Raw genomic sequence first — 24,677 nt, 5'->3', positions numbered from 1 at the left:
GTTTTCCTTTACACAGAGAATGACCAACACTTGGAATAAGCGACCAAGTCAAGTGGTAGACAGGAGGATTTCAGTGACTTTTAAAACTTGAGTTGATGTTTTTTTGAGGAGAATGAAGGGGTGAGGACTGGTGAGCTTTGTTGGGCTGAATGGCCTGTTCTCATCCAGATTGTCCTAATGACTCCCTGCCTGGACTCCTCGGGTGGGTCGCTCTTTTCAGGTCTCATCTCTCCTGCCCCTTTCCTGGCTCCTTCATTTTCTTCACTTTCAGTCTGACAATGGTGGGATGTGCTGAGGCTCTTCTATAGAATCCTCCTCCTGCTCCCCACAACTGGCCAGCAAGACTAAGTGACCTACAGACTCTTTTTTTAAAAAAGTGAAACCCTCCAAACCCTGGGGGCCCAGCAGCCCTTCAGTTGTCCCCTTGGGTTTGGTTCCACATTTTTCCGAGATTATTTTATTTTTCTCTTGTCTGGATGGAATGACTGTGGCGCCCCCTCTCTGTAGGTTGCATGTTCTACCGTTTTTTTTAATTTGGGTGTCCTTCATTGTCCACTGACGTGCCAGAAGACGCAGCGCCCTCGCCGTTACTATTAAGGGATACATCTTTAATGGCCTGGTGGCCTCTGCTTACACCTTGTGAGTTGCCCCCCACTAACCCTGGCGTCTTTATTCCCTTTCAGGTGTCTTTTGCTGCTCGACATACTGAAGTGTGTTTACTGCTGAAGGATGGAGACTTGTCTCCTGTGTGCGTTCTGTGGGGACGTAATGCTTGTGGTGAGCAGCACACGAATGACAGCCATGATGAGGACACAGATGGCGAGGACGAGGGGGGTTATGAGATCCATGCTTTCAGGACATGCGACTCCGAAGGCTCCCATTCAAAGAGCTCCGTGACCATCGAAGTGGTGGACTATGACAAAGGGGCTGGAGTGTCGCCCTGGCCGTGCCTCACAACACTTTCAGCAGGTGGCTCAGTGGAGCAGGTGGAGGAGCTGACAGCAGAGGAGACCGAATGCACACCGGTGGAGGGAGACTCTGAAGAGAAGGAAGAAACACAAGAAGATGTCCCCTTGTTTTCAGTGATGCTGATGGACCTTGGCCAGCCCCTCATCACCACTCCTGTGTGGGACACTCGGCCACAGATCAATGAGCCTCCTCTCGAGGAGCAGCAGCCTCTTCTAGTTCAAACTCTTACTGAGCGTCCATATGTGGGGACATCCATGCAAAGAAACTGGACTAAAGATGGCAAGCGCTGGGACTCGTCGTCTGATGAGGATGAGGACCTTGAACCTTCAGGTTACATGAGCCGTTAATGTGGTGTCCAGTATCTGGACAGACTTTGTGTTTCAGACTTCGGGGTGAATTGGTGCCATCAGTGTGCCAGGAGTGTGTTTGCTGGTCTTGTGCCTGTCTATACCACCCATCAGCCACTCTGTCAGCCTTCATTATGTCTGAGAACTAAAATGAGAGTTAAACGTGCAGCCATCTTTTGAGCAGAAGGATCAATCGTCGTTATGAAGGACGGCCTCCACAAATGCATTGTCACCTTTGAATGAGGGCTGCCTCTCCTTGTTTTATATACTGTGTGGACTGCAGGGGGCACTCAAGAGCAGACCCTGAAACCAAAAGACAGAGACGGGAGATGCAGTAGCCCAATAGAAAGGCAGCTTTAATAAAGAAAGAGAAGATAATTACATTAAGTGATGATGAGGTAGGAGGGGAGGAATATTAACATCTGCCACGAGCTGTGAGGTAATCCCAACCCCTAGTCTCCTACCTTCTCTGTGGACCACCACTCTCCACCAGACTGACCTTCCTTCATGCTAGTCAGTTGACCTCATGCCAGCTGCTACATCCTAACAACAAGGGGATGGAAGGCCTTTTAAGGTAGAGCCAAAGACCCCTGAGCGACCTCCAGTCCAGTATCATGCTGTTAGGCTGACGGACCACCCCACACGTGACTATAATGACTCCAAATATGGGGGAATTAGTAAGGCTGTGTGCAAGGTGGATGGACCACTGGAGCTACTTCTGGGGGTCTTGGATTACCTCACAAATCCCTGCTGCTGTTCTATTGGTGAAGCTCCCTCTAGTGGCACCAAGTGTTTCTGCACATAGACATAATCTGGTGAGGTCCAGGCCGGCTGAACACAGCAGTAGCCATGTGAGGTTAGTATATACTGCCCCTAGTGGCTGGGGGATCTTAAAACATGATAATTGGATTCCTGCTTCTTCATTACAGTCCTGGCCCCTCATAGTGCCCCCTGTTGGTCATGACATGACAGGTGCTAGTGCCTATATAATATAATATAGCATATCCTTCACAAGTGCCATTACCAGCATCTACTGCTGCACAGCCCCAGTGTCACAGGGGCATCAAAGGGGGTGTCACCCCCTCACTTTTGACTTTCAAAAACTTTTGCTTATTTGCACCCATGTGAAGTAAGTGCAGTGTCCGCGCTCTTCATCCAGTTCCATACCCTCGGATTGTGTTCCTGTATTTAAATGCTGCAAGGAGGTATAAAAAAGGCCACTTTCATGGCCGTGGAAGCCTGCTGTGATCATTCTCAGTGTTTTATGTTCATTTGAGGGCTGCAGTGTATTTGTCTTGCATTAATGTTTATACAGTGCATCCAGAAAGTATTCCCAGCGCTTCATCACTTTTTCCACATTTTGTTATGTTACAGCCTTATTCCAAAATGGATTAAATTAATTTTTTTTCTCAGAATTCCACACACAACACCCCATAATGACAACGTGAAAAAAGTTTACTTGAGGTTTTTGCAAATTTATTAAAAATAAAAAAACTGAGAAATCCCATGTCTATAAGTATTCACAGCCTTTGCTCAATACTTTGTCGTTGCACCTTTGGCAGCAATTCCAGCCTCAAGTCTTGTTGAATATGATGCCACAAGCTTGGCACACCTATCCTTGGCCAGTTTGGCCCATTCCTCTTTGCAGCACCTCTCAAGCTCCATCAGGTTGGATGGGAAGCATCGGTGCAAAGCCATTTTAAGATCTCTCCAGAGATGTTCGATCGGATTCAAGTCTGGGCTCTGGCTGGGCCACTCAAGGACATTCACAGTCACAGTTGTCCTGAAGCCACTCCTTTGATATCTTGGCTGTGTGCTTAGGGTCGTTGTCCTGCTGAAAGATGAACCGTCGCCCCAGTCTGAGGTCAAGAGCGCTCTGGAGCAGGTTTTCATCCAGGATGTCTCTGTACATTGCTGCAGTCGTCTTTCCCTTTATCCTGACTAGTCTCCCAGTCCCTGCCGCTGAAAAACATCCCCATAGCATGATGCTGCCACCACCATGCTTCACTGTAGGGATGGTATTGGCCTGGTGATGAGCGGTGCCTGGTTTCCTGCCATGTGCCTTTTACTAAGGAGTGGCTTCCGTCTGGCCACTCTACCATACAGGCCTGATTGGCGGATTGCTGCAGAGATGGTTGTCCTTCTGGAAGGTTCTCCTCTTTCCACAGAGGACCTCTGACAGAGTGACCATCGGGTTCTTGGTCACCTCCCTGACTTAGGCCCTTTTCCCCTGATTGCTCAGTTTAAATGGCTAGCCAGCTCTAGGAAGAGTCCTGGTGGTTTCGAACTTCTTCCACTTACGGATGATGGAGGCCACTGTGCTCATTGGGACCTTCAAAGCAGCAGAAATTTTTCTGTAACCTTCCCCAGATTTGTGCCTCGAGACAATCCTGTCTCGGAGGTCTACAGACAATTCCTTTGACTTCATGCTTGGTTTGTGCTCTGACATGAACTGTCAACTGTGGGACCTTCTATAGACAGGTGTGTGCCTTTCCAAATCATGTCTACTCAACTGAATTTACCACAGGTGGACTCCAATGAAGCTGCAGAAACATCTCAAGGATGATCAGGAGAAACAGCAGGCACCTGAGCTCAATTTTGAGTTTTATGGCAAAGGCTGTGAATACTTATGTACATGGGATTTCTCAGTTTTTTTATTTTTAATAAATTTGCTAAAACCTCAAGTAAACTTTTTTCACGTTGTCATTATGGGGTGTTGTGAGTAGAATTCTGAAGAAAAAAAATAAATTTAATCCATTTTGGAATAAGGCTGTAACATAACAAAATGTGGAAAAAGTGATGCGCTGGGAATACTGGAGTGAGGGAGGGGTGGAGCCCAGGGGGTGGAGCCTATTTTAACTAGGCCAATCTTAGGACAGGTCTTCCTAAATTCTATCAAGCAGACGGAAAAAGTTATTGGACTATGAAGATGCCTTCCAGGTTGTACCACAAACCCCATCCAGGAACGTCTAACAACATCTCTTTGCTGTTCTTCCCTTCTGCCAATCCATTAGGTGACATAAGCAGCTGCCTAGGGTGCCGTCATTGGGGGGCACCATTTATGAAAGAGGCATGCACTCCAAACACTGAGGGAGACCCCCAGATCATCAAACTCTGATGATACTGAGTGGCCACTGTTACCCACTGGGTGCCATTAATGAAAGTACAAGTACATCAAGGGGGGGTCGTCAGAGTTTAACAATGCTGACTACCCGCTACAGGCAGCGAGGCACCCCTTTAAATGGACTTCAACTGCCACTGACTTCTGAAGCCATCTCAATCTGTCAGCAGACAAATAAAAGCACGGCCAGCGCCCGCGTCTATCGAGCGTCTCGGAGCTGGAAAACAATCAGAAGTGGCTCAAAAAACTCAGTGTGACGCAAACCAGGTGGTACCCTTAGGACTGGCACTAAAAGCACTTGACCTATTTTCCTAATTTAGGATGCTACTCCAAACCTCACCAGGATTTAGGTGAGCACTTGATGTGTCCTAACAGACTAGGAGTCACCAGCAGGTGGTGTTCAGGCACAGATCGACACGCACATCCTGGTGAAAGGTGGAATGATTTGGAAAGGCCGGACAACAATGAACTCCTTCAGACGTGTTGATCTGACAGACATGGAGTAATGTTCGTAACAGATCTTGTATGGCTTGTGATTGTTCTGTCTACAAGAAGAAGATACAGTATGTGATGGCAGACAGAATGGAAGTGTTGCTGCTATTCCTTTTTTTTGGCCACAGGTAAACTGCAACTCTGCAATAGCAGTGATTTGTGTAGGCCGCAACCAAACATTTTTTTAAAACACTGCCCCAAATTTTGTAGGCCCCTACAGCCCGTGAGGTAAGATGTAGATTCATACGTTTGCCCATCAGGCCACACGAGGTCATGTTAAAGCAAACTCCATTCGTGTAAATCATCTCCCCAAGTGTGGATGTGTGGTGTGTCACCTTGAAGATGGGTGGAGCAGGATGGGTGATTGACAGCGAAATGTCACACAGGTGCACTGAGCTCTGCCATCCGCAAACCCCTGGAACTTTCACGTTCCACTTTACGAGACTACGAGGGTTCAAGAAAGTAGGCAGAGCCACCCAAGTCACTGGATAAGCAGAGGAGATAAGGGGGGATCACGGCACACGACTCTGGAAGATGTTTCCGGAACACTGGAAGAGTGAGTGTGACTTATAGACACGGCTGATTGGTAACCGTTACTTTATGAGGGGCTTCCCGTGGCGTATGAGTGAGAAGCTGATCCTCCTGGGCGTATGGCTGTGGGTCACTCACTGCCCGTAACTTGTGTGTGTGTGTGTGTGCGTCTTGGTCCTCGTTACGGTGTCATTCTTGATGTTGCTGGCAGCGGTGAAGCCACAAATTGCAAAGTATCTGCGGATGGAAGTAACTGGGTGGGCAAAGCCGTCAGCCATTTTTAAATTGTAAAACTCTTTGTGGGCTTTGTCTGGGGGGCTCCATTTTGAAGTTTAGCATTGCTTGAGATTTTCAAAATCGATGTAAGGTTCATTGGGGTGAGGACCACTTGGAGGGCTGTGGCTCAAATGATTAATAACTGATACTTAACATAAATCAAATAGAAACATGTTTGGGGGGGGTTTTGTCTAGGGACCCCCTCCCATAGTTTGGCCACTGGAAGCAGTTATGTGCAGCTTAGCCCAACATCTCACCATATTGTGTCTGCCTTCTTCCTCTTTTACTTTGAGAATTGTTATAATTGTTTATTGTTATCTGTGTGGTGAAGCTTCAGTCTTAGTGTCAGAAAAGTACAAAATGTCATCATGAGTGCCATTCTGTGGCTTGGGTGTCATAACATCGTGTCATCATTTGTTCTCAAACATGGCCTCCTACTCCTGGCTGGGACTCTTCATCACAATTCTTATCCTTGTCTGACTTTTCTGACAATGCCTAGGGGTGATTGTGAGACCCTTGGTGAACACGGGCACAGAAGGAGCAAGATGGTAGGATTTCTTTGATTCCACTTATTGGAACGTCTTCTGTCACCGGCGGAATCAGCATGTGTGCAGATGATGTTGAAAACAGGTCACTAATTAAGAAAAGGTTTACTACAGCCACTGGGCCCCCCCAGGAGCGGAGTTTGAGACCCCTGCTTTACGGGGTATTTGAGGTCAGCCTTAGACAGAGGGTGAGGAGCGCAGACATTCAAGAAGATCAGGATGTCCGCTGGGTGTCTCTCTTGGGAACTGGAATAAGACCTCAGGGCAGACCCAGGACACCTTGGAGAGACTTTATCTCTTGGATTGCCTGCAAACACCTCCGTATCCCCTCAGAGGAGTTGGAGCAGAAAAAGGACGTCTGGGCATCGGTGCTTTGACTGCTGCCCTGCACCAAGAGAAACCGCAGAAGGTGGATAGACATTTGGACCAACATACAGTACCCTAAGCTGTAAGGACCCACAGTCCACACCGTCGTTGTGAATCCTGGGGCATCACCAGGCTGTGTGCCAAGCCCACTACTTTTTTTTTTTTTGTTGTTTATTTTGCCTTATACAATTTCTTGTATTAGGAATTTGTTAGTTTTCGCATACCCCTTGGGGTAAGAGCGCAGGGTCAGCCATTGTACGGCACCCCTGGAGCAATTGCAGGTTAAGGGTCTTGCTCAAGGGCCCAGCAGAGTAGGATCTCTTTTGGCAGTGATGGGGATTTGAACTGGCAACCTTCGGGATACCAGCGCAGATCCATAGCCTCAGAGCCACCACTACGCCCCTAAGCTTACTTTATACCCTGCTGACCCACAACTGCGGCACTAAACATGGTGGTAATCGTACTGCACTGTTTTTTGATTTTCACATTTTTAAGATGTCACAGGTTAGTGTTCTCTCACTTTTCCTCCTCTTTGTTTGTGCCTCTGAGCGGCCCCCACGATGCCGTTACACTTTATGAGTCAAAACTGTAAATGCCAACCACGAAACGGCAGGCAAGGGTGGGTGGCGCAGGCGGCCCGCTTTCAAGTTTTATGAGAAAAATGTGGCGTTATGCAAACTAACAGAAAAGGCAGCGGCAGATTCTCAGGCCGGAGTCACGCAATGCCAGAGGAACAGTCACCTCAGACCATGTGACGCCGTTACCGGTAGGCGAGTGGGCACCTCGAGTGTCACGTGACAATAAGGAGCAGACTGAATGAAACGCAAGTGTCCATGTGGTCGCCTCACTACTCAATCCAACAAATGTCAGTTTTTATAGTGCCTTTCATGCCACTCAAAATCCCATTAATATGATAAGGCACCTTATACTACAATTTTAACCAAAGCAAAATACAAATGTGGAGCACATAGGATGAATGTCTGTCACTTTCAAACAGGACTTGAAGCCACCTTCTCAGCTGTAGGTGCTTACAGTGCTTAGCGGTTAGGGGGTTGGCCTGTAAACCTCAAGGCTGCCAGTTCAGTGCCCACCTGTAAGTCACCAGTGCCAAGTGTGAATAAAAGTCTTAGCAGGGCCACTGAGGAGTGTGGCGCCCCCTACCAGACACACTCAAAGCCCCTCAAATAGCTCTCTAAATAGCACGGCACGCACATGTGCTCCACTGGCATGGACCTACCTGTTTAAAATATGGTGACACCACTGATTGTGCCATCTGTTAAGTGGGAAAGACAGAAGGACCACAGACAGTTGACAGTGCAATAGCAGTGACCACAGAAGGCCAATACTGGTCAAACCATTGAAAATTGGATGTCTGCCCTGTGATGCACTGACGCCCCAACCCAAAGTTGGCGTCTGTGTTGTGCCCATTGCTGCCCTGGTCTCACTATTGGAATAAACAAGTTGAGAACGTAAATGGAGGAATGAGTGGATGGATGTGTTAACAATTTCTCATTTAACCCACATTCACTGATCAACCACAGCATTAAAGGCACTGCCAGGTGAAGTGAAGACCATTGATGATCTCGCTGCAATGGCACCTGTCAAGTGGTGGGGCATATTAGGCAGCAGCAAGTGAACAAGCAGGTCTTGAAGGTGATGTGTTGGCCAAGCATGAGGATCTGAGCGACTTTGACGAGGGCCAAACTGTGATGGCTGGATGACTGGGTGGGCAGTGGGAAGGTTGGGGTGTTCCCAGTATGTGGTGGTCAGTACCTACCAAAAGTGCTCCAAGGATGGGCAACTGGTGAACTGGCAACAGGGTCATGGGGGTCCAAGGCTCACTGATGCTTATCTGGTCCAATTCCATGGAAGAGCTACTGTACATAATACTGGCCATGAGAGAAAGGCATCAGAACACACAGTGCAATGCTGACCACTCAGAGGGCCCATGCTGACCCCCTATCCATCCAGGCCTGCAAGAACCTGCAACAGGAACGTGAGTGTCAGAACTGGACCGTGGAGCAATGGAAGAAGGTGGCCTGCTCTGATGAATCCGTCCTCTTTCCCCAGGTTTACCTTGAACTCTTTGTCCTGTTCCTCAAATCATGTGCAGTGTGGCAGGGCGTGTGATCCTGCTGGAAGAGGCCCCTGCCATCGGGGAATACTGCTGCCATGTAGAGGTGGACGTGGCCTGCAACACTCTTCTGATGGGTAGTCCGTGTGAAAGTAACATCCACATGAATGCCAGGATCTGAGGACTTTGCCCAGAGCAGCACATGGTAAACTTGGGGAAGAGATGGCAGCAGGGTGCACTATGGGTAGAAGGGAAAGTCAGCAGAGGTAATGTGCTGCTCTGGGCAAAGTCCTGCTGGTGAACTTCAGATCATGGCATTCATGTGGATGTTACTTTGACACGGACCACCTACCTAAAGAGTGTTGCAGTCCACGTCCACCCCTTCATGGCAATGTGATTCCCTGATGGCAGGGACCTCTTTCACCAGGATCACACGTCCTGCCACACTGCAAATGATTTGAGGAACAAGACAAAGAGTTCAAGGGGTTGACTTGGCCTTCAGTTCCACAGACCTCAATCTGATGGAGCATCTGTGGGATGTGCTGGAACTAAAAGTCCAATCCTTGGAGGTCTTACCTTGCAACTTACAGGACGTGAAGGATCTGCTGTGCCAGATAGCACCGGACACCTTCAGGGGTCTTGTGGGGTCCACGCCTCAACAGGTCAGCACGAGGGGGGCCTACACAGTATTGGACAGGAGGTCTGAATGTTGTGGCTGATCAGTGTGTGCGCCACTTGTAAAAATGTCTGCAAAGTTTCCTTGATTGAAGGCATCAGCCAGATGTACAACGCTAGTAAGAACAGACGACGATAAAAAAAAGAAGTCATCTGCCAATCGGGTTTTCTCCACTACAGCCCAGTTTTCATGGTTAATGCATTCCGATTTTTTAAGGCTGGTAGTCGTATATAAAGGAGAGCCTAAAGAGAAGTAACACCAACACCAACACCTGGGTGCCTCTTTTACTGATCTTCTAGGTAATCACACAAGAAAGTTCTTCCCGGGGAGAGAAGTCAAAGACCGGATGGGGTGTCCCACGTCACTACTTTATCAGCAAGGGACAGATTGTCCAAGTGACAACGGGGTAAGGCGCGTGCTTGGCTTTTGTTAGAACATCTTGGGATCTGCAGACCTCAGATTCTTCTTCCAGTAGCGTTATAAAGACACTGACTAAAAATAAAAATGATGATGATGATAAGGTTACACAACACTCACGCTATCTGAGTATACTTACATTTGCAACAAGGTGGCCAGCTACATCTACTGGGTCACGTGCAAGAAGCTGGGGTTCCAAGTGGCCGACAAGAACTTTGAGCCCATCCTGGACAAGTCAATGATACTGCCACCATCATGGGGGCCGCACCCACAGTTACTGATAGGACGATACGAGCCATCTGTCCTGATGTTGTGATGCCCAATGATGTCACTCAGACTCCAAGCTTAGGAGTGGCAGGAGATGACAAATGGCACACGTCCCTACCGTTTATCATGATGGAGTTGGCAGCATCTCAACACTGGGGCTTTGCAGAGCTTCACACCCACAGTGGTCACCCATTGCAATTCCCTGCATCCCGCAACTTAGAGCAGCAGCATTGTAAATTAAGGGGGTCCGAGGTCACCTTCAAACAAAGGCAAACACAAACTGGGGGTCTTTTACCATCGGTCCGCATGAAAGCAACTTCAGCAGGCTTGTGTTAAGTTTGAAATTCTACGAGGGCGTGTAGGTCTGCATGTCTGTCTGCAAAGACCCCCTTTCATACAATGCAGTTGTATTCACAGATGCTTCACCAGGATGAGCTCTGAGTAAATGTGAGTCGACATATTGGGAAAGTCAAATGGGCTGCAAGTGTGGAAGGGGGGGCATCTGTCTGGCAAATATTAAAGGTGGGGAGTGGCTTAAACGGGTAGCATTCTCCTCATCCTCCATATGGCCTCCTCAATAAGTGACTTTCGAGGGCAGCAGCGTTTCCTGAAGTTTAACCAAGCAAAATGACAGAGCGACCCCAGTCTTCAATTGTTTCCAAACACCACCTTTAGAGACGTGAATGACAGACGGTGGACTCGCTGAAGTGCATGGAGCTTTTTTTTGGTGTTCGACAAGCCGCATTTTTATTGCTGTAATATTACACGTGAACACTGCGTGAATGAAGGTCATTTAACACAATGAGACAAACATGGCTGAGGATAAACACATTAGACGCACATTGATCTGGGCGTGTGGGGTGAGTGTTCACTAAATTAAGATTCTTGAGGGTAAGAATGGACTCTACAAAGTTATTAAGAAGTTTGGACAAAATGAGGGCCATCTACAACTGCTGAACAAGCAACTGAACCTGAACTCTCAAATAACAGTCCATAGAACTCTATGGGCCCTCACAGTCCTGGGCTTCGTCACTTTATTGGTATACTGGCGGTGCTCCCCGTCTCAGACGTGTTGAAATCTATGTAATCAACGCAGACCTCAGTGTTAACTCTGGCAGTGCACCATGCAATGCCAATATCTCTATTATGTGCCATTTGGCATGGGATTTATAAAAGCAGTGTTAATGTTTATGATGCGCCATCTGTTGGAATAACAAATGCAATTCACTTTATTACTGAAAATGTTTGTGATGTGCCATCTGCTGGAATGGCAAAATGCAACTCACTTTATTACTGAAAATGTTTGTGATGCACCATCTGTTGGAATAACAAATGCAATTCACTTTATTACTGAAAATGTTTGTGATGCACCATCTGTTGGAATAAAAAATGCAATTCACTTTATTAATGAAAATGTTTGTGATGTGCCATCTGTTGGAATGGCAAATGCAATTAACTTTATTACTGAAAATGTTTGTGATGCTCCATCTGTTGGAATGGCAAATGCAATTCACTTTATTACTGAAAATATTTGTGATGTGCCATCTGTTGGAATGGCAAATGCAATTCACTGTATTACTGAAAATGTTTGTGATGTGCCATCTGCTGGAATGGCAAAATGCAATTCAATTTATTACTGAAAATGTTTGTGATGCGCCATGTGTTGGAATGGAAAAATGCAATTCACTTTATTACTGAAAATGTTTGTGATGCACCATCTGTTGGAATAAAAAATGCAATTCACTTTATTACTGAAAACGTTTGTAATGCACCATTTGTTTGAATGGCAGAGACATAGCAACCGGAAGGACACACAGACACTTATCCTTTTATTAAGGTGGGCACAGCGGCACGAAAAAGTCTGGGCACCCTGGTCAAAATCTCTGTTACTGTGATTAGTTAAGTGAGCAGAAGATGAGCTGATCCCCAAAAGGCCTAAAGTTAAAGATGAAACCTACTTTTCAGCTTTTTCCACCCCTCTCTTCGCCTGAGTGTCCGAGACATGTGGCCGCAAGTCCGACGACACAACCACGAAGTTGATCATCGAACTGGGGCCAAGGTGTCCTGGTGCCAGGTGCACAAATGGACACCCCTATGCTTGAGCATGGTGTTCGTTATGGACAATCTGTGACGAGCACAGAAGTCCAATAACTAAACACCACTCGGGTTCAGATTGGGGGGGGAGGGCATTCCTCCCAATCATGCCCTCTCAGGTCTCACTGTCATTGCCCACGTGAGCATTGAAGTCTCTCAGCAGAATAAGGGAGTCCCCAGGAGGTGTGCCCTCTACCACCCCCTCCAGGGATTCCAAAAAGGGTGGGTACTCCAGACTGCTGTTCGGCACATGCGTGCAAACAACAGTTAGGACCCGTCCCCCCACCCGAAGGCGGAGGGAGGCTACCCCCTCCCCGCTCGGTGCCTCTCACCGGGGGCAACTCGAGTGGTGCAGAGTCCAGCCCCCCTCAAGGAGACTGCCTCCAGAGTCCATGCTGTTCGTTGAGGTGAGCCCGACTATATCTAGCTGGAACCTCTCGACCTCGTGCACTAGCTCAGGCTCCTTCCCCTTCAGAGAGGTGACATTCCACGTCCCAAGAGCCAGCTTCTGTAGCCGATGATCGGACCGCCTTCGGCCACTACCCAACTCACACTGCACCCGACCTCCTTGGCCCCTCCCATAGGTGGTGAGCCCATGGGAAGGGGGACCCACATTGCCTCTTTGGGCTGTGCCCGGCCGAGCCCCATGGGTGCAGGCCCAGACACCGAGCCCCACCTCCAGGCCCAAGAATCTTGCAGAAATAGAAGCCTGTGGCAAATCCCCCAAATAAGAAATGAAAGACCCTTAGCTGGCTACAAAAAGTGTTTACAGGCTGGGATCTTTGCCAAAGGGGGTCCTTACTAAGTACTGACCATGCAGGGATCCCAAACTTTTTTTCTTTTTTTGTGATTTTGAGACTGTAAATGATGGAAATAATAATAAAAAAAATCTCCTTTAAAATATTAAAGAAATGTTTCATCTTGAACTTGATGCCGTTTGGAAATCAGCTCATCTTTTACTTGCTTAGCAATTCACAGTAACAGCGATTTGAGTTAGGGGTGCCCGTTTTTTGCACGCCAGTGCATCACCAACTGACCTGCTTACTGGAAAATGATGCCTTTCCAATTCTACCAACTTGAGGTCTGTCTTTTAATATTACCAGCCTGACATTCTGTTTCAATGTGCCTCTCGTTCATATTAGTCTCTATAAACCTTCCTTCATTTTGTGGGTCACAGACAATGTCATTTCCTGAGGACGCCCGTGACTCTCAGGCGTATGTCGGGACATGGAACTGTGATGAAGGAGGCCAACATACGAAGGGCTGCAAACCCGTCAAACGTGAGTGTGACAAGTGGACGTTAATGAAGGCAGCAGAGCGGGAATCGAAACAGAAAGCTGGCGACTCCCTCGCTGCTCCCATTCCCGTCTGTCACGTTGCTTTCCAGCTCACACCGCGCCCCCTCCCCAGGAGAGGCGCAGAGAAAGAAGGGGAACGCCCAGGACAGCTCCGCCCACTTACGAGCGGTGCGCCGGCTTTTGCTCGGTCCAGTGCGGCTTTGTTTTTGCCTGTTGTATGGACTGAGGCAGGTAACCGTGCGCCTCTCGTTATTCTGTTACTGAGCCCGAGACCTCCATACACTGACAACTGAAGCAGCCGCCGCTCGACCTCACGTGCGCGGGTTTGAGGGAATGCGCCGTCCCGCGATGATGACGCAACACGCGCGCCCTGCCCCGCGATGATGACGCAACACGCGCGCCCTGCCTAGACTGACGCTCCGCTGATTTTCTGAGCTTCAGTGAGCTGCGCTGCAAGAGGAAAACAAAAACAACAATTTCGTGCGTGTGGCATGGAGACAGAGGGAGCGCCGACTTGGCGATGGTGTCCACCTGCGGCGACTTCTCCTGGAATGCTTCGTGAACAGCCGCCGCGAACCCCGAGTGGCTTGAAGGGATTCGTCTGCAAGCACGTCAAGCTGCCATAGACGAGACGGAGCGACTTGGGCACAAAACTCAGGCCGCCGTGTGCGTGTGGCTGACAGCTAAGGACAGCATTGCAGTGAACGCGAAACTGCTGCGGCCCGGATAATTACAAAGGTACGTTTTTGATAAATCGCTGTTGCTTTTCGAAAGAAACGAATGGCTTACGTGAACTTAAAATACGGGCATTACCCGACTCTTGCTGCACTTGTAGACGGGGCGCTGCCTAATTAACTTGGGGATTGTATGCACATATAATACAATCCTTAACCCCAATCCTTGGGGTTCCAAACCCCCCCGTGGCTGCAGGTTTTTATTCTAACTTCTTTTGCCAGTAATTATTTTCCAATTTCTGTGTTCAACGTACAAAGTGCTTAATGAGAAGTCAGACATTCCTGATAAACAACTTAATTGCCCAAGTGACGTTTTTCTGCTTCTTTTAAGATTTCGATCCCTTAAAGTGCTTAGTTTAGTCTTCAACGGCTGCATTCTGTTGTCTTCAAAGACTCCTTATTAGTGTGGCTGAGTTAGTTTGTTTTATTGTGAACATTCTCAAAACTATATTTTTTTATACTGAAATTCTTCTGTTTTATATATTGTGAATTTTGTTTAATGTGAATGTAATCATTGTATCTGTTGTATATAGTTCTTATTTGTCTGTTGTAGCAGGGGGGGGGCTTTAATTAATGTAACACCCATAGGACGCACATGTGACGTACAGCAGGCTCCTGGCAAAAGCTGGAGGACGCTTTTGCAGGTAAGGTGCTTCTCAATGCTCTCCGTCTCTTGTATAAGCTGACAAGTTTTAAATGAGTGTTTTTCTGTCTGAAACTGAGTGGAAACATCACACCACGTGGTTGTTGATGTGTTTTGAGGGTCTGTTGTCACTTTTGGTCGGCAGAAGTGGATTTTAAAAGTGTTTGGTTTAGCGGAGATCCAACCTCATTGGTATTTTGTTTGGCTTGCTACAGGAGACAGAGAGCGCCTGACGTTACATGTGCTGACTGTGCCCTTTACTGCTTGTCTTGTAGGTATGTTGCAACGTTAATTATTGTCCTTCATTGTTGCTGTTTATATTCAATTGTTAAATTTGTATTTATCGTATTTGTGTATATATGGTTAATTAAAAAAAAAAAAAAAAGCTGGAGGACGCTTTTGCAGGAGACAGAGAGCGCCTAACGTTACATGTGCTGACCGTGCCCTTTACTGCTTGTCTTGTAGAAAAAAGTGGATGACGCTTTTGTAGAATAAACGGCAGAATTTGGGATGTGAATTTCCCATCGGGATTAATAAAGTATCTATCTATCTATCTATCTATCTATCTATCTATCTATCGCTGTGTCTGTCTTCTTCCAAATCACCAGCAGCCATTCTAAAGCCGCTACATTAGCAGTAAGATGTAAACGACAGCCGAACCAGCAGCCCCCCAAGCTAACTTGTTTTCATTTAAACCTGCGTGTATTCATTGTGCGCTATTTGGTTTAATGAAATACTTGGAAGAAAACTGAACAGAAGCAGCGGCACTCGTGTGCTATAACCCCGTCACAAGCAACAGAAAACACTCCTCGATTTTAACATTAGTTTATTTACAAAACAGCCATCCATCCATCCAGTTTCCAACCCGCTGAATCCGAACACAGGGTCACGGGGGTCTGCTGGAGCCAATCCCAGCCAACACAGGGCACAAGGCAGGGAACCAATCCCAGGCAGGGTGCCAACCCACCGCAGGACACACACAAACACACCAAGCACACACTAGGGCCAATTTAGAATCACCAATCCACCTAACCTGCATGTCTTTGGACTGTGGGAGGAAACCGGAGCGCCCGGAGAAAACCCACGCAGACACGGGGAGAACATGCAAACTCCACGCAGGGAGGACCTGGGAAGCGAACTCAGACGGGTCTCCTAACTGCGAGGCAGCAGCGCTACCACTGCGCCACCCTATTTACAAAACAAAAATACGTAAAATGTGATTTTTAATTACTTTTAAAATATCTGTCGCGAAGTTTCTAATATCGTTAAGTATAACACCGTGAACGGAGAAGCGCAATCTGGTTTGAGTGGCGGAGTTATAAAAACACGAGTACCGAAAAAACTGAAGGGTCTGAAAATGGCATCAAATCATTTGAATGATATCCTTAGAAAGGGGGACACGATAATAAGAATGACCTGACATTGCAGAGTTAAAACCTTAGCAAGCCATGAAATTAAGAGCAGTGATTGACTGGCATTGTTTATTAATTTAGCACCGCTGTCTCGCAGTTAGGAGACCCGGGTTCGCTTCCCGGGTCCTCCCTGCGTGGAGTTTGCATGTTCTCCTCGTGTCTGCGTGGGTTTCCTCCCACTGTCCAATACATGCAGGTTAGGTGCATTGCGGCTTCTAAATTGTCCCTAGTGTGTGTGTGTATGCGCGCGCCCTGCCCGGGGTTTGTTTCCTGCCTTGCACCCTGTGTTGGCTGGGATTGGCTCCAGCAGACCCCCGTGACCCTGTAGTTAGGATATAGTGGGTTGGATAATGGATGAATGTTTATTAATTTAAGCAACTGATTTGGAACAAAAACCTTCAGGACCACCGACGTTGCCCACCTCTGGAAATCCATTACTACTAATAATACTTTACATTTATATAGCGCTTTTCTCGCTACTCAAAGCGCTCTCCACACAGGGAGGACTCGGGAAGCGAACCCTCCTTACTGCAAAGTAGCAGCACTACCACTGCGACACCTGTGAGCGCCAAAGTGGGGCTCAAGTGACTGCAGCCGTTAAGCCTTCCATGTCATCTACCTGGGTGTCTGCACTTGGGGTCCTATGGAATCCGTTTGATTTTTCACAAATTCCGTTTTTTTTTTTGATTTTCACCATTTTATTTTTCCTCAATTCGGATTTTTGGGGTTTTACTGTAAGAAAGAAGTAACGGCAGCTACAACAAAACAAACCCTAATGAAATGGCACTTTACATTCCTTTTAATGAAACGGCACACTAGTACAACTGAACCTTATTTTGCAGTTCCATTCATCGGGTAGGAGCCCAGATCCTCCATGACGCTGAGATTGCAGTAGGCCAGTGAGTCCCCTCCAGAGTTGTAAGAGCTCTTACTATAGTTTGAGATGAAGGTGAACTTCACTTTTAGAAAAACGAAAGAGAGACCCGCTTTTAAGAGCTCGTTGCGACCGAGGAGAGGAGACGCCTGCCCTTCTGCCCAGGTCTGAAGGGCCGAGTTTATAACGGAAGAGTCAAATGTGGACATCACGTGCCTCGTCACCGCCAGGCCAAAAGTTTATTAAATCAGAAACATCGTTGATCATTTTTAACCCGTTAACAACCAGTGCCGTTCTCGAATATTTTTCTGCGGCGGTTAGTTAACTGTATAATTCCATCCATCCATCCATTGTCTCCCGCTTATCCGAGGTCGGGTCGCGGGGGCAGCAGCTTGAGCAGAGATGCCCAGACTTCCCTCTCCCCGGCCACTTCTTCTAGCTCTTCCGGGAGAATCCCAAGGCGTTCCCAGGCCAGTCGAGAGACATAGTCCCTCCAGCGTGTCCTGGGTCTTCCCCGGGGCCTCCTCCCGGTTAGACGTGCCCGGAACACCTCACCAGGGAGGCGTCCAGGAGGCATCCTGATCAGATGCCCGAGCCACCTCATCTGACTCCTCTCGATGCGGAGGAGCAGCGGCTCTACTCTGAGCCCCTCCCGGATGACTGAGCTTTTCACCCTATCTTTAAGGGAAAGCCCAGACACCCTGCGGAGGAAACTCATTTCAGCCGCTTGTATTCGCGATCTCGTTCTTTCGGTCACTACCCATAGCTCATGACCATAGGTGAGGGTAGGAACATAGATCGACTGGTAAATTGAGAGCTTCGCCTTGCGGCTCAGCTCCTTTTTCACCACGACAGACCGATGCAGCGCCCGCATTACTGCGGATGCTGCACCGATCCGCCTGTCGATCTCACGCTCCATTCTTCCCTCACTCGTGAACAAGACCCCGAGATACTTGAACTCCTCCACTTGGGGCAGGATCTCGCTACCAACCCTGAGAGGGCACTCCACCCTTTTCCGGCTGAGGACCATGGTCTCGGATTTGGAGGTGCTGATTCTCATCCCAGCCGCTTCACACTCGGCTGCGAACCGAAACAGAGAGAGCTGAAGATCACGGCCTGATGAAGCAAACAGGACAACATCATCTGCAAAAAGCAGTGACCCAATCCTGAGCCCAACAAACCGGACCCTCTCAACGCCCTGGCTGCGCCTAGAAATTCTGTCCATAAAAGTTATGAACAGAATCGGTGACAAAGGGCAGCTCTGGCGGAGTCCAACTCTAACTGTATAATTGAATCGGTTAAGTGATTCACAGTAAATACGTTACGTACAATTAGAACTGCTTACACCACACAGCCAAACGTTTACTCGCCTATCGCTGTGCTCTCATTAACTACAACATAAATTTATTTTCTTGCCATGAATCTTTCGAAGAACGGCGTCCATATGTTGTTCAAAGACACGGGGCCAATGAGTTTGACGAAGACTGCTCTCATTTTCTGGCAGCGCGCCTCCTTGTTTACGATGATGCTTAATAAAGAAAGGACGCGTCTTCGTCATTTTTTCGAGCGGTATGTCTGACTCGCATGGGGACAAACTGACGTCTTGTATCTGACGATTTAGTTGTTTCCTCTGCTGTTACCTGAAGGGGGACACTTTTTTGATCTTAACGGCACCTTGTTCTCGAAGTGGGTTTTAGATTTGACCCGGTCATTGCACGTATCTTCGTGTCCAGTCTGTGGTACGCTGGCAAAACTTGCAGTAAAACGTGTCCATATTCGTAAAAGTCGCCGGGATGTTGTTGTGCCCTCAATTTTGCAGGTCAGCTCGTTTTTTAGATTTTGAGACATAGTTAGGGTATCTGATACTGCTCGGGTCGACATTGCTGTCTCGTGCAGAGAGCCAATTCACGTGCCGTTAACGAGAAAACATACAGGAATGAGGCACTCAGAGAGACGGAGGGCACGACTGGAGTTCTACAAAGAATTGCATTCGCTTCAAAAACAACAAACTAGAAAATAACACCTGAATGATAGAACTACAAATTATTCAATCGTTTAATTTATTGGAAAGTTTTGTAACGGTCACCCCTTCCGTTTTTAAATCTAAAATCCGCTTTTAATCGTTAATTCGGTGATCCGTGTTTTCCGCATCGCAGAAATCGTAGGGCCCTACGCACTGCTTCAAATCAGTTGTCACAGTTAGGATAACAAAGGGGGGCAACTACACAGGAAAAAAGGCAGACATCAGAAAAGAATTAAGGGTTTACATCAATAGCAAAAACAGAAATACATTCAAATGCCTTATAAATGTAAAAGTCACAGTGCTGTGCTTTTCTAAATGAAGAATGAAAAGGAGGAAAGATGACCAGCTAATCAAATGAGATCAATTGGAGGTAAAACTAATTAGAACATAGGGGGTCCCTAAAACTGACCTTGAGGACCACTACATTAGATTATTTTGATAATTTGGAAATGGTTTGTGTTTACTTACTCTTCTGGAAATAAAAGAATCTGCCTTGTCCTGCAGTGTCTGCAGCCAGCACTGGGGCGAGGGGGACAAGGTAAAGTCACTTTAATAATACCTCTTATTTATATAGCCCCTTTACTTTGACAGCGGGGTTATTGACAGGCCTCTGTGTCTACTCCTTCACTGACCTATAAAGTGCTATCAGTCTATCATATAGTGCCTTTCACTCTGTCTGTATTATGCATTGATAAAGGGATACGAGTCTGAGGAGAGTTTGAATTGAGAATCATCTACAGCAGGGGTGTCAAACTCCTCCAGTCCTGGTGGGCCACGGTGGCTGCAGGTTTTCATTCTAGCCATCTTCATAATTAGTGACCAGTTTTTGTTGCTAATTAACTTCGTTTGCCTTTGTTTTAATTCACTTGTCTCTTTTTCCTTAATGAGCAGCCAAACAATAAGGAGACACAAAACGAGCCGCCACATGACCAGCTCACCTGTGCCCATCGCACAATATCTGAAAATCAAGAAAGGTGGAGGTCTCGGTAAGGCTGATTGCTCAGGTCACCAAATCATCCTAGAAAAAACAGAAAATCAACAGTTTTGGAAATGTCTGCTGTGGCCCTTGCATTAAATAACAGGCTTGATTAACAGCAAGAATGGGCTTCTCATTAAGAAACTGTTTGGTTTGAAATTGGAGTTTGAAGCCCCGACTTAGCTGGTCATCTGTTGGCTCGTTTCACGTCTCATTTCTGTTTGGCTGCTATTTAATAAAAAAAAGAATCAATTCAGAGGACTGAATCCTTAAACAGGGCTATTAAAATGAAGAGAAAAGGAGATAATTAGCAGTGAAAACTGGTCACTGATTAGGAGAAGGGTTAGAATGAAAACCTGCAGCCAAATCGACCCACCAGGCCCAGAGTTGGACACCTGTGGTCTACAGCTTCACATCAGTAAAATCAAAGAACTGCTTATTGACTTTCACCGCACCAAAGAGCCTCTGTGTCTATTCAGGGGGTGAGTGTGGAGGTGGTGCATTGCTACAGGTACTTGGGGGTCCACTTAAATTGACTGGGCTTGTTACACTGAGGAACAAGAGGAGAAAGGACAGTGCAGACTCTTTCTGACTTAGTAGCCACACTGGAGAAGAGCAGATTCCTGACATCCTTTACATATTCTATAACTCTGTGGTAGCCATTCTAGTGTGCTTGGCTGGTCAGAGCACTTCAAGAGAAGACCACCAAATTAACAGGCTAATTAAAAGGGTAGGCTCCGTTATGGGAAACACTCTCGGTCCCCTGCAGGTAATAGAGGATTAGAGAATGAGGACAAAACCGAGTGCCATTGCACATTCTTTCAATTGGCACACTAACGCCGAGGACATTCAGCCAACAGATTTTGCAGAAGTGTGTCAACCAGCAGACACACCACATGCACTTCAGAAGAGGTCATCCACATGAAGCTAGGCATGTTTGGGTCCGGCCAATACTTGGATGGTAGACCATCTGGGAAAAGCTTGGGTTGCTGCTGGAAGACGTGTTGGCAAGGCCAATAAGGGGCTCTTACATTGTGGTCTGAATGCAGAGCCCAATGCCCAAGTGCGGTGATGGTGACACCACGCTCTAGATAAGCCACTGTCCTTCAGATGAGACATAAAACTGAAGTCCTGACTCTCTATGGTCACAAAAGATTTCCGGACACCCTTCATAAAGAACGGTGTATCCTGATGTCCTGGCTAAATTGTCCTTTGTGGCATAGTCATTCTGACCCTCTAATCATCCCCTATGTTGTCTCACCGCTTCACCACCTAACCGCTCATGTGTGGTGAGTGCACTGGTGCAAAAATGGCTGCCGTCATGTCATCCAGGTGGATGCTGCACATTAGTGGAGGTTGAGGTGGCTCCCCATTCACTGTGTAAAGCAGGTTGAGTATCGAGAAAAGCGCTATATAAATGTAATTAATTATGACTATTATTAAGAAACATGACTGGGGGTCCTTATATATCAACTGCAATATGTCTGTATATCGCCTTACAGGGACTGCCAAGTCAGAAGTTTTTCTTTTTATTTTTTTCTTCCTTTTTAGTCATCATGGTGTGTATTTGTGAAGAGTTGGCTGTTTGACACAATATGATCATTTATTATTGAGCTTCTTTTAAAAAAAAAAAAAAATTCCCCCTGGGGGTGTAATAAAGAGCGATCTATCTATCTCTCATATTGTGCCTTTCACATCTATCTATTATATAGTGCCTTTCATATCTATCTATCTATCTATCTATCTATCTATCTATCTATCTATCTATCTATTATATAGTGCCTTTCACATCTGTCTGTCTATCTATCTATTATATAGTGCCTTTATTTAATTTTTTATTATTATTATTATTATTATTATTTATTATATAGTGCCTTTCGCATGTCTGTCTGTCTATCTACTATATAGTGCCTTTCGCATCTATTATATAGTGCCTTTCGCATCTGTCTGTCTATTATATAGTGCCTTTCGCATCTGTCTGTCTGTCTATCTACTATATAGTGCCTTTCGCATCTGTCTATCGATTATATAGTGCCTTTCGCATCTGTCTGTCTGTCTATTATATAGTGCCTTTTGCATCTATCTGTTATATAGTGCCTTTCGCATCTGTCTGTCTGTCTATTATATAGTGCCTTTCGCATCTGTCTGTTATATAGTGCCTTTCATATCTATCTATCTATCTATCTATCTATCTATCACGACAGACATGTTTTTATTTTACAAACCCTCGTACTGCAGCACACTTTTGTTTATTTACACGTACAAAGCACAGTTCAGAATCTGCCGATAGGCTCGTCTTTAGCAATATGGTGATTTTTCCAGCCTTGGCCCATAATGATATTTTTCACTTTGAAATGATGATCAGCAAATGCTTACTTACGCATATCGAGGAAAGGTGAGGGGGGACAAAAAAAAATGAATGAATGAACTAATTTCTAGATGTAGGCAAGATGAAGGCAGTCACTAGCCAGCTAATTTATTTGCGGAGAGCATAAGCAGTCCAGTTATTTGTAAGTTTTTTGGTTTTAAGCCAGATGAGAAAGGGCAGTCTGCAAATTTAACGAAAAGAGCTGGAGATTAATGGAGAGAAGGGTGCGCCAAGCTGGTGTGGTATGTTTCAGTGTTGGTGGCGTAACGATGATAAGCTTGTGTTACTTTAAGTTAAGGTGTCCTGAAATGGGCGGGCGTATTGTAGCTGATAACCGGCGGTGCCCTGCTCTCACGTGGCAGGCTATTGGCGTATTCGAGCGTTAACAGATGTTTTATTAGGAGATGACTGCACAGCGGTTAGTTAGTTCATTAGCACTGGGGGCCTCAACATTGAGAAGGTTGCTGGCAGTTTTGAACGAAGCCTCACACCTTTTTGGAGCACCTGCAGCACAAGGCTGATTCTCATGGTGGGCACCACAGAAGGGATTTACTATCAGCTGCCGTTTAGTTTTGTGTGTTCCTGCAATTTGGAATATGGTTATTGAAATCTATCAGGGATGCGTTTGTGTACATTTTTTTCTTTAAGTTTGAATTTCTTGACATGTACACATTATAGGGAGATGATTCTGTGGGATCTTCAGCAGACTTAAAAATAAGTTTGGTGTTTTCCGAGTCAGTTATTTCTTTGCCTCTTGAAATTGTGTTGTAATATGAAAGATATTTTATAGATTAAAAAGAACTAGCCTGCCCTTGTGTTTTGTAATGAAGCAACTGGGTACCTGGGTGCCATTTTGGAAAAAATAACTCAGACCATACGGAATACGTTCACTTAGCAGTAGCAGAGTTTTTGATTTAAGACGATGTGCCTTTCTGCTTTTCTGAAGTGTGATTGTGACAGCGTAAGTAAACTTGGAAAAACGTATTCTGTCACAGATTCTTGGTGCTGTTTTCTTGAGGTAAGGAGACATTTCTGGCTTGTTTGTCCACTTGCAGAGGGCATCATTGGTGGAGTTACGACAACAGCCGACTGGCTACTCGAGCCCACCAGGCAATAGTCAGCTTATTCTACTTTTACTTCCAAGATTCTGTTTCTTCTGTGGTTATGTTCTGCCATGGCGTGTCCTACCAAATCAAATGCTAGGATTCCTTTTTCCTAAACACTGCCTACTTCTCACCAGTGGCATTCTGTGTTGTTATCCAACATGGCCGAAGGAGTGAGACTCCCGCCGAGTGGCTGCATTGTGAAAAGAGTTTTATTGTACAGGGAGATTCACTCGAAAGAGGCCTCTGTAGTCTGAGTGGCAAGAAGTAATTAGAACATTCTGTTGATAACTTCGTTTGTGGAGGTGAGAGTAGAACCTTCCATTAACTAGGCACTAATATACAGCATAGGCAAACATGTGAACATTTCTGTCAATTGAACATAACCGAACTAACTAACAGATGGCTCTTACGCAGGTTAGGAGTAGGCACTGATACAGTACATGGCCGCACGCACCACACGACAAACCAATCCAGGACTCCAGATTAGGACCCAAGTGCAGCCATACAACGGGTGACACCTCAGCACCATACCAGTTCAGATGGAGTGGAACAGTGGGAGGTTTTTTATGGTGGTTGGAGGGCCAATTCTACCACCAACCGAGGTTGGAGGGCCTACATGCAGATTAACATCACACCCAGGACGGAGCAGTTGCAGGTTAAGGGCCTTCCTTGCTCAAGGGCCCAACAGAGCAGAGTCCCTTTTGGCATTTACGGGATTCGAACCGGCAGCCTTCAGATTGCCAGTACAGATCTCTAGCCTCAGAGCCACCACTCTGCCCGCTCTTACACAGCGAGTCTAATAAACTTAACTCAGGACTTCTGTCTTCTTCAACGGCAAACCCTCTGAACATTTTCTCCAACACTATAGTTCAGGGCAATGTCAGTGATTTTATGTTTACGGTTTGTAATTCATTTGGACCACTTTGTAGAGATCTCCTTTCACTTTGAAATGAACAAATATTGAAAAGTCAAGTTATGATCCACTGGGATTCACTTTGCCTTTAGGAAGTCACTACACACTGGGGAGATTCCAAAGGACTGGAAAATGGCAAATATCATCCCATTATA

The 24,677-nt window shown here is 46.5% G+C and overlaps 2 protein-coding genes across 5 annotated transcripts in view; both read left to right on the top strand.

The window, feature by feature from the left end:
- Nucleotides 1-4,575, top strand: part of LOC114641482 (interferon alpha/beta receptor 2-like) — a 46,097-nt gene extending 41,522 nt beyond the window's left edge. The window contains exons 8-9 of the mRNA XM_028790512.2: nt 684-2,643; nt 4,144-4,575. Coding sequence (XP_028646345.1) covers nt 684-1,316 — 633 coding nt within the window. The 3' untranslated portion in view covers nt 1,317-2,643; nt 4,144-4,575. The remainder of the gene's footprint in view (nt 1-683; nt 2,644-4,143) is intronic.
- A 9,276-nt stretch (nt 4,576-13,851) lies between these two features.
- The window catches only part of LOC114641480 (interferon alpha/beta receptor 2-like), a 105,913-nt gene continuing 95,087 nt past the window's right edge, over nt 13,852-24,677 (top strand). For 2 of the 4 annotated variants that reach the window (XR_007934757.1, XM_028790508.2), the window contains exon 1: nt 13,852-14,211. The gene's annotated coding sequence lies outside the window, so the exon portion shown is untranslated. Of the gene's footprint in view, nt 14,212-14,824; nt 14,852-14,929; nt 15,126-24,677 lie in introns of those variants that run through there. The other 2 variants (XM_051926351.1, XM_028790509.2) reach the window with 2 other exon arrangements.

The sequence above is a fragment of the Erpetoichthys calabaricus genome, chromosome 4, assembly GCF_900747795.2.
Source record: "Erpetoichthys calabaricus chromosome 4, fErpCal1.3, whole genome shotgun sequence".
NCBI lineage: Eukaryota > Metazoa > Chordata > Cladistia > Polypteriformes > Polypteridae > Erpetoichthys > Erpetoichthys calabaricus.
The sequence above is the reverse complement of the archived record's forward strand: the minus strand, read 5'-3'. Positions and strand labels throughout refer to the sequence as shown.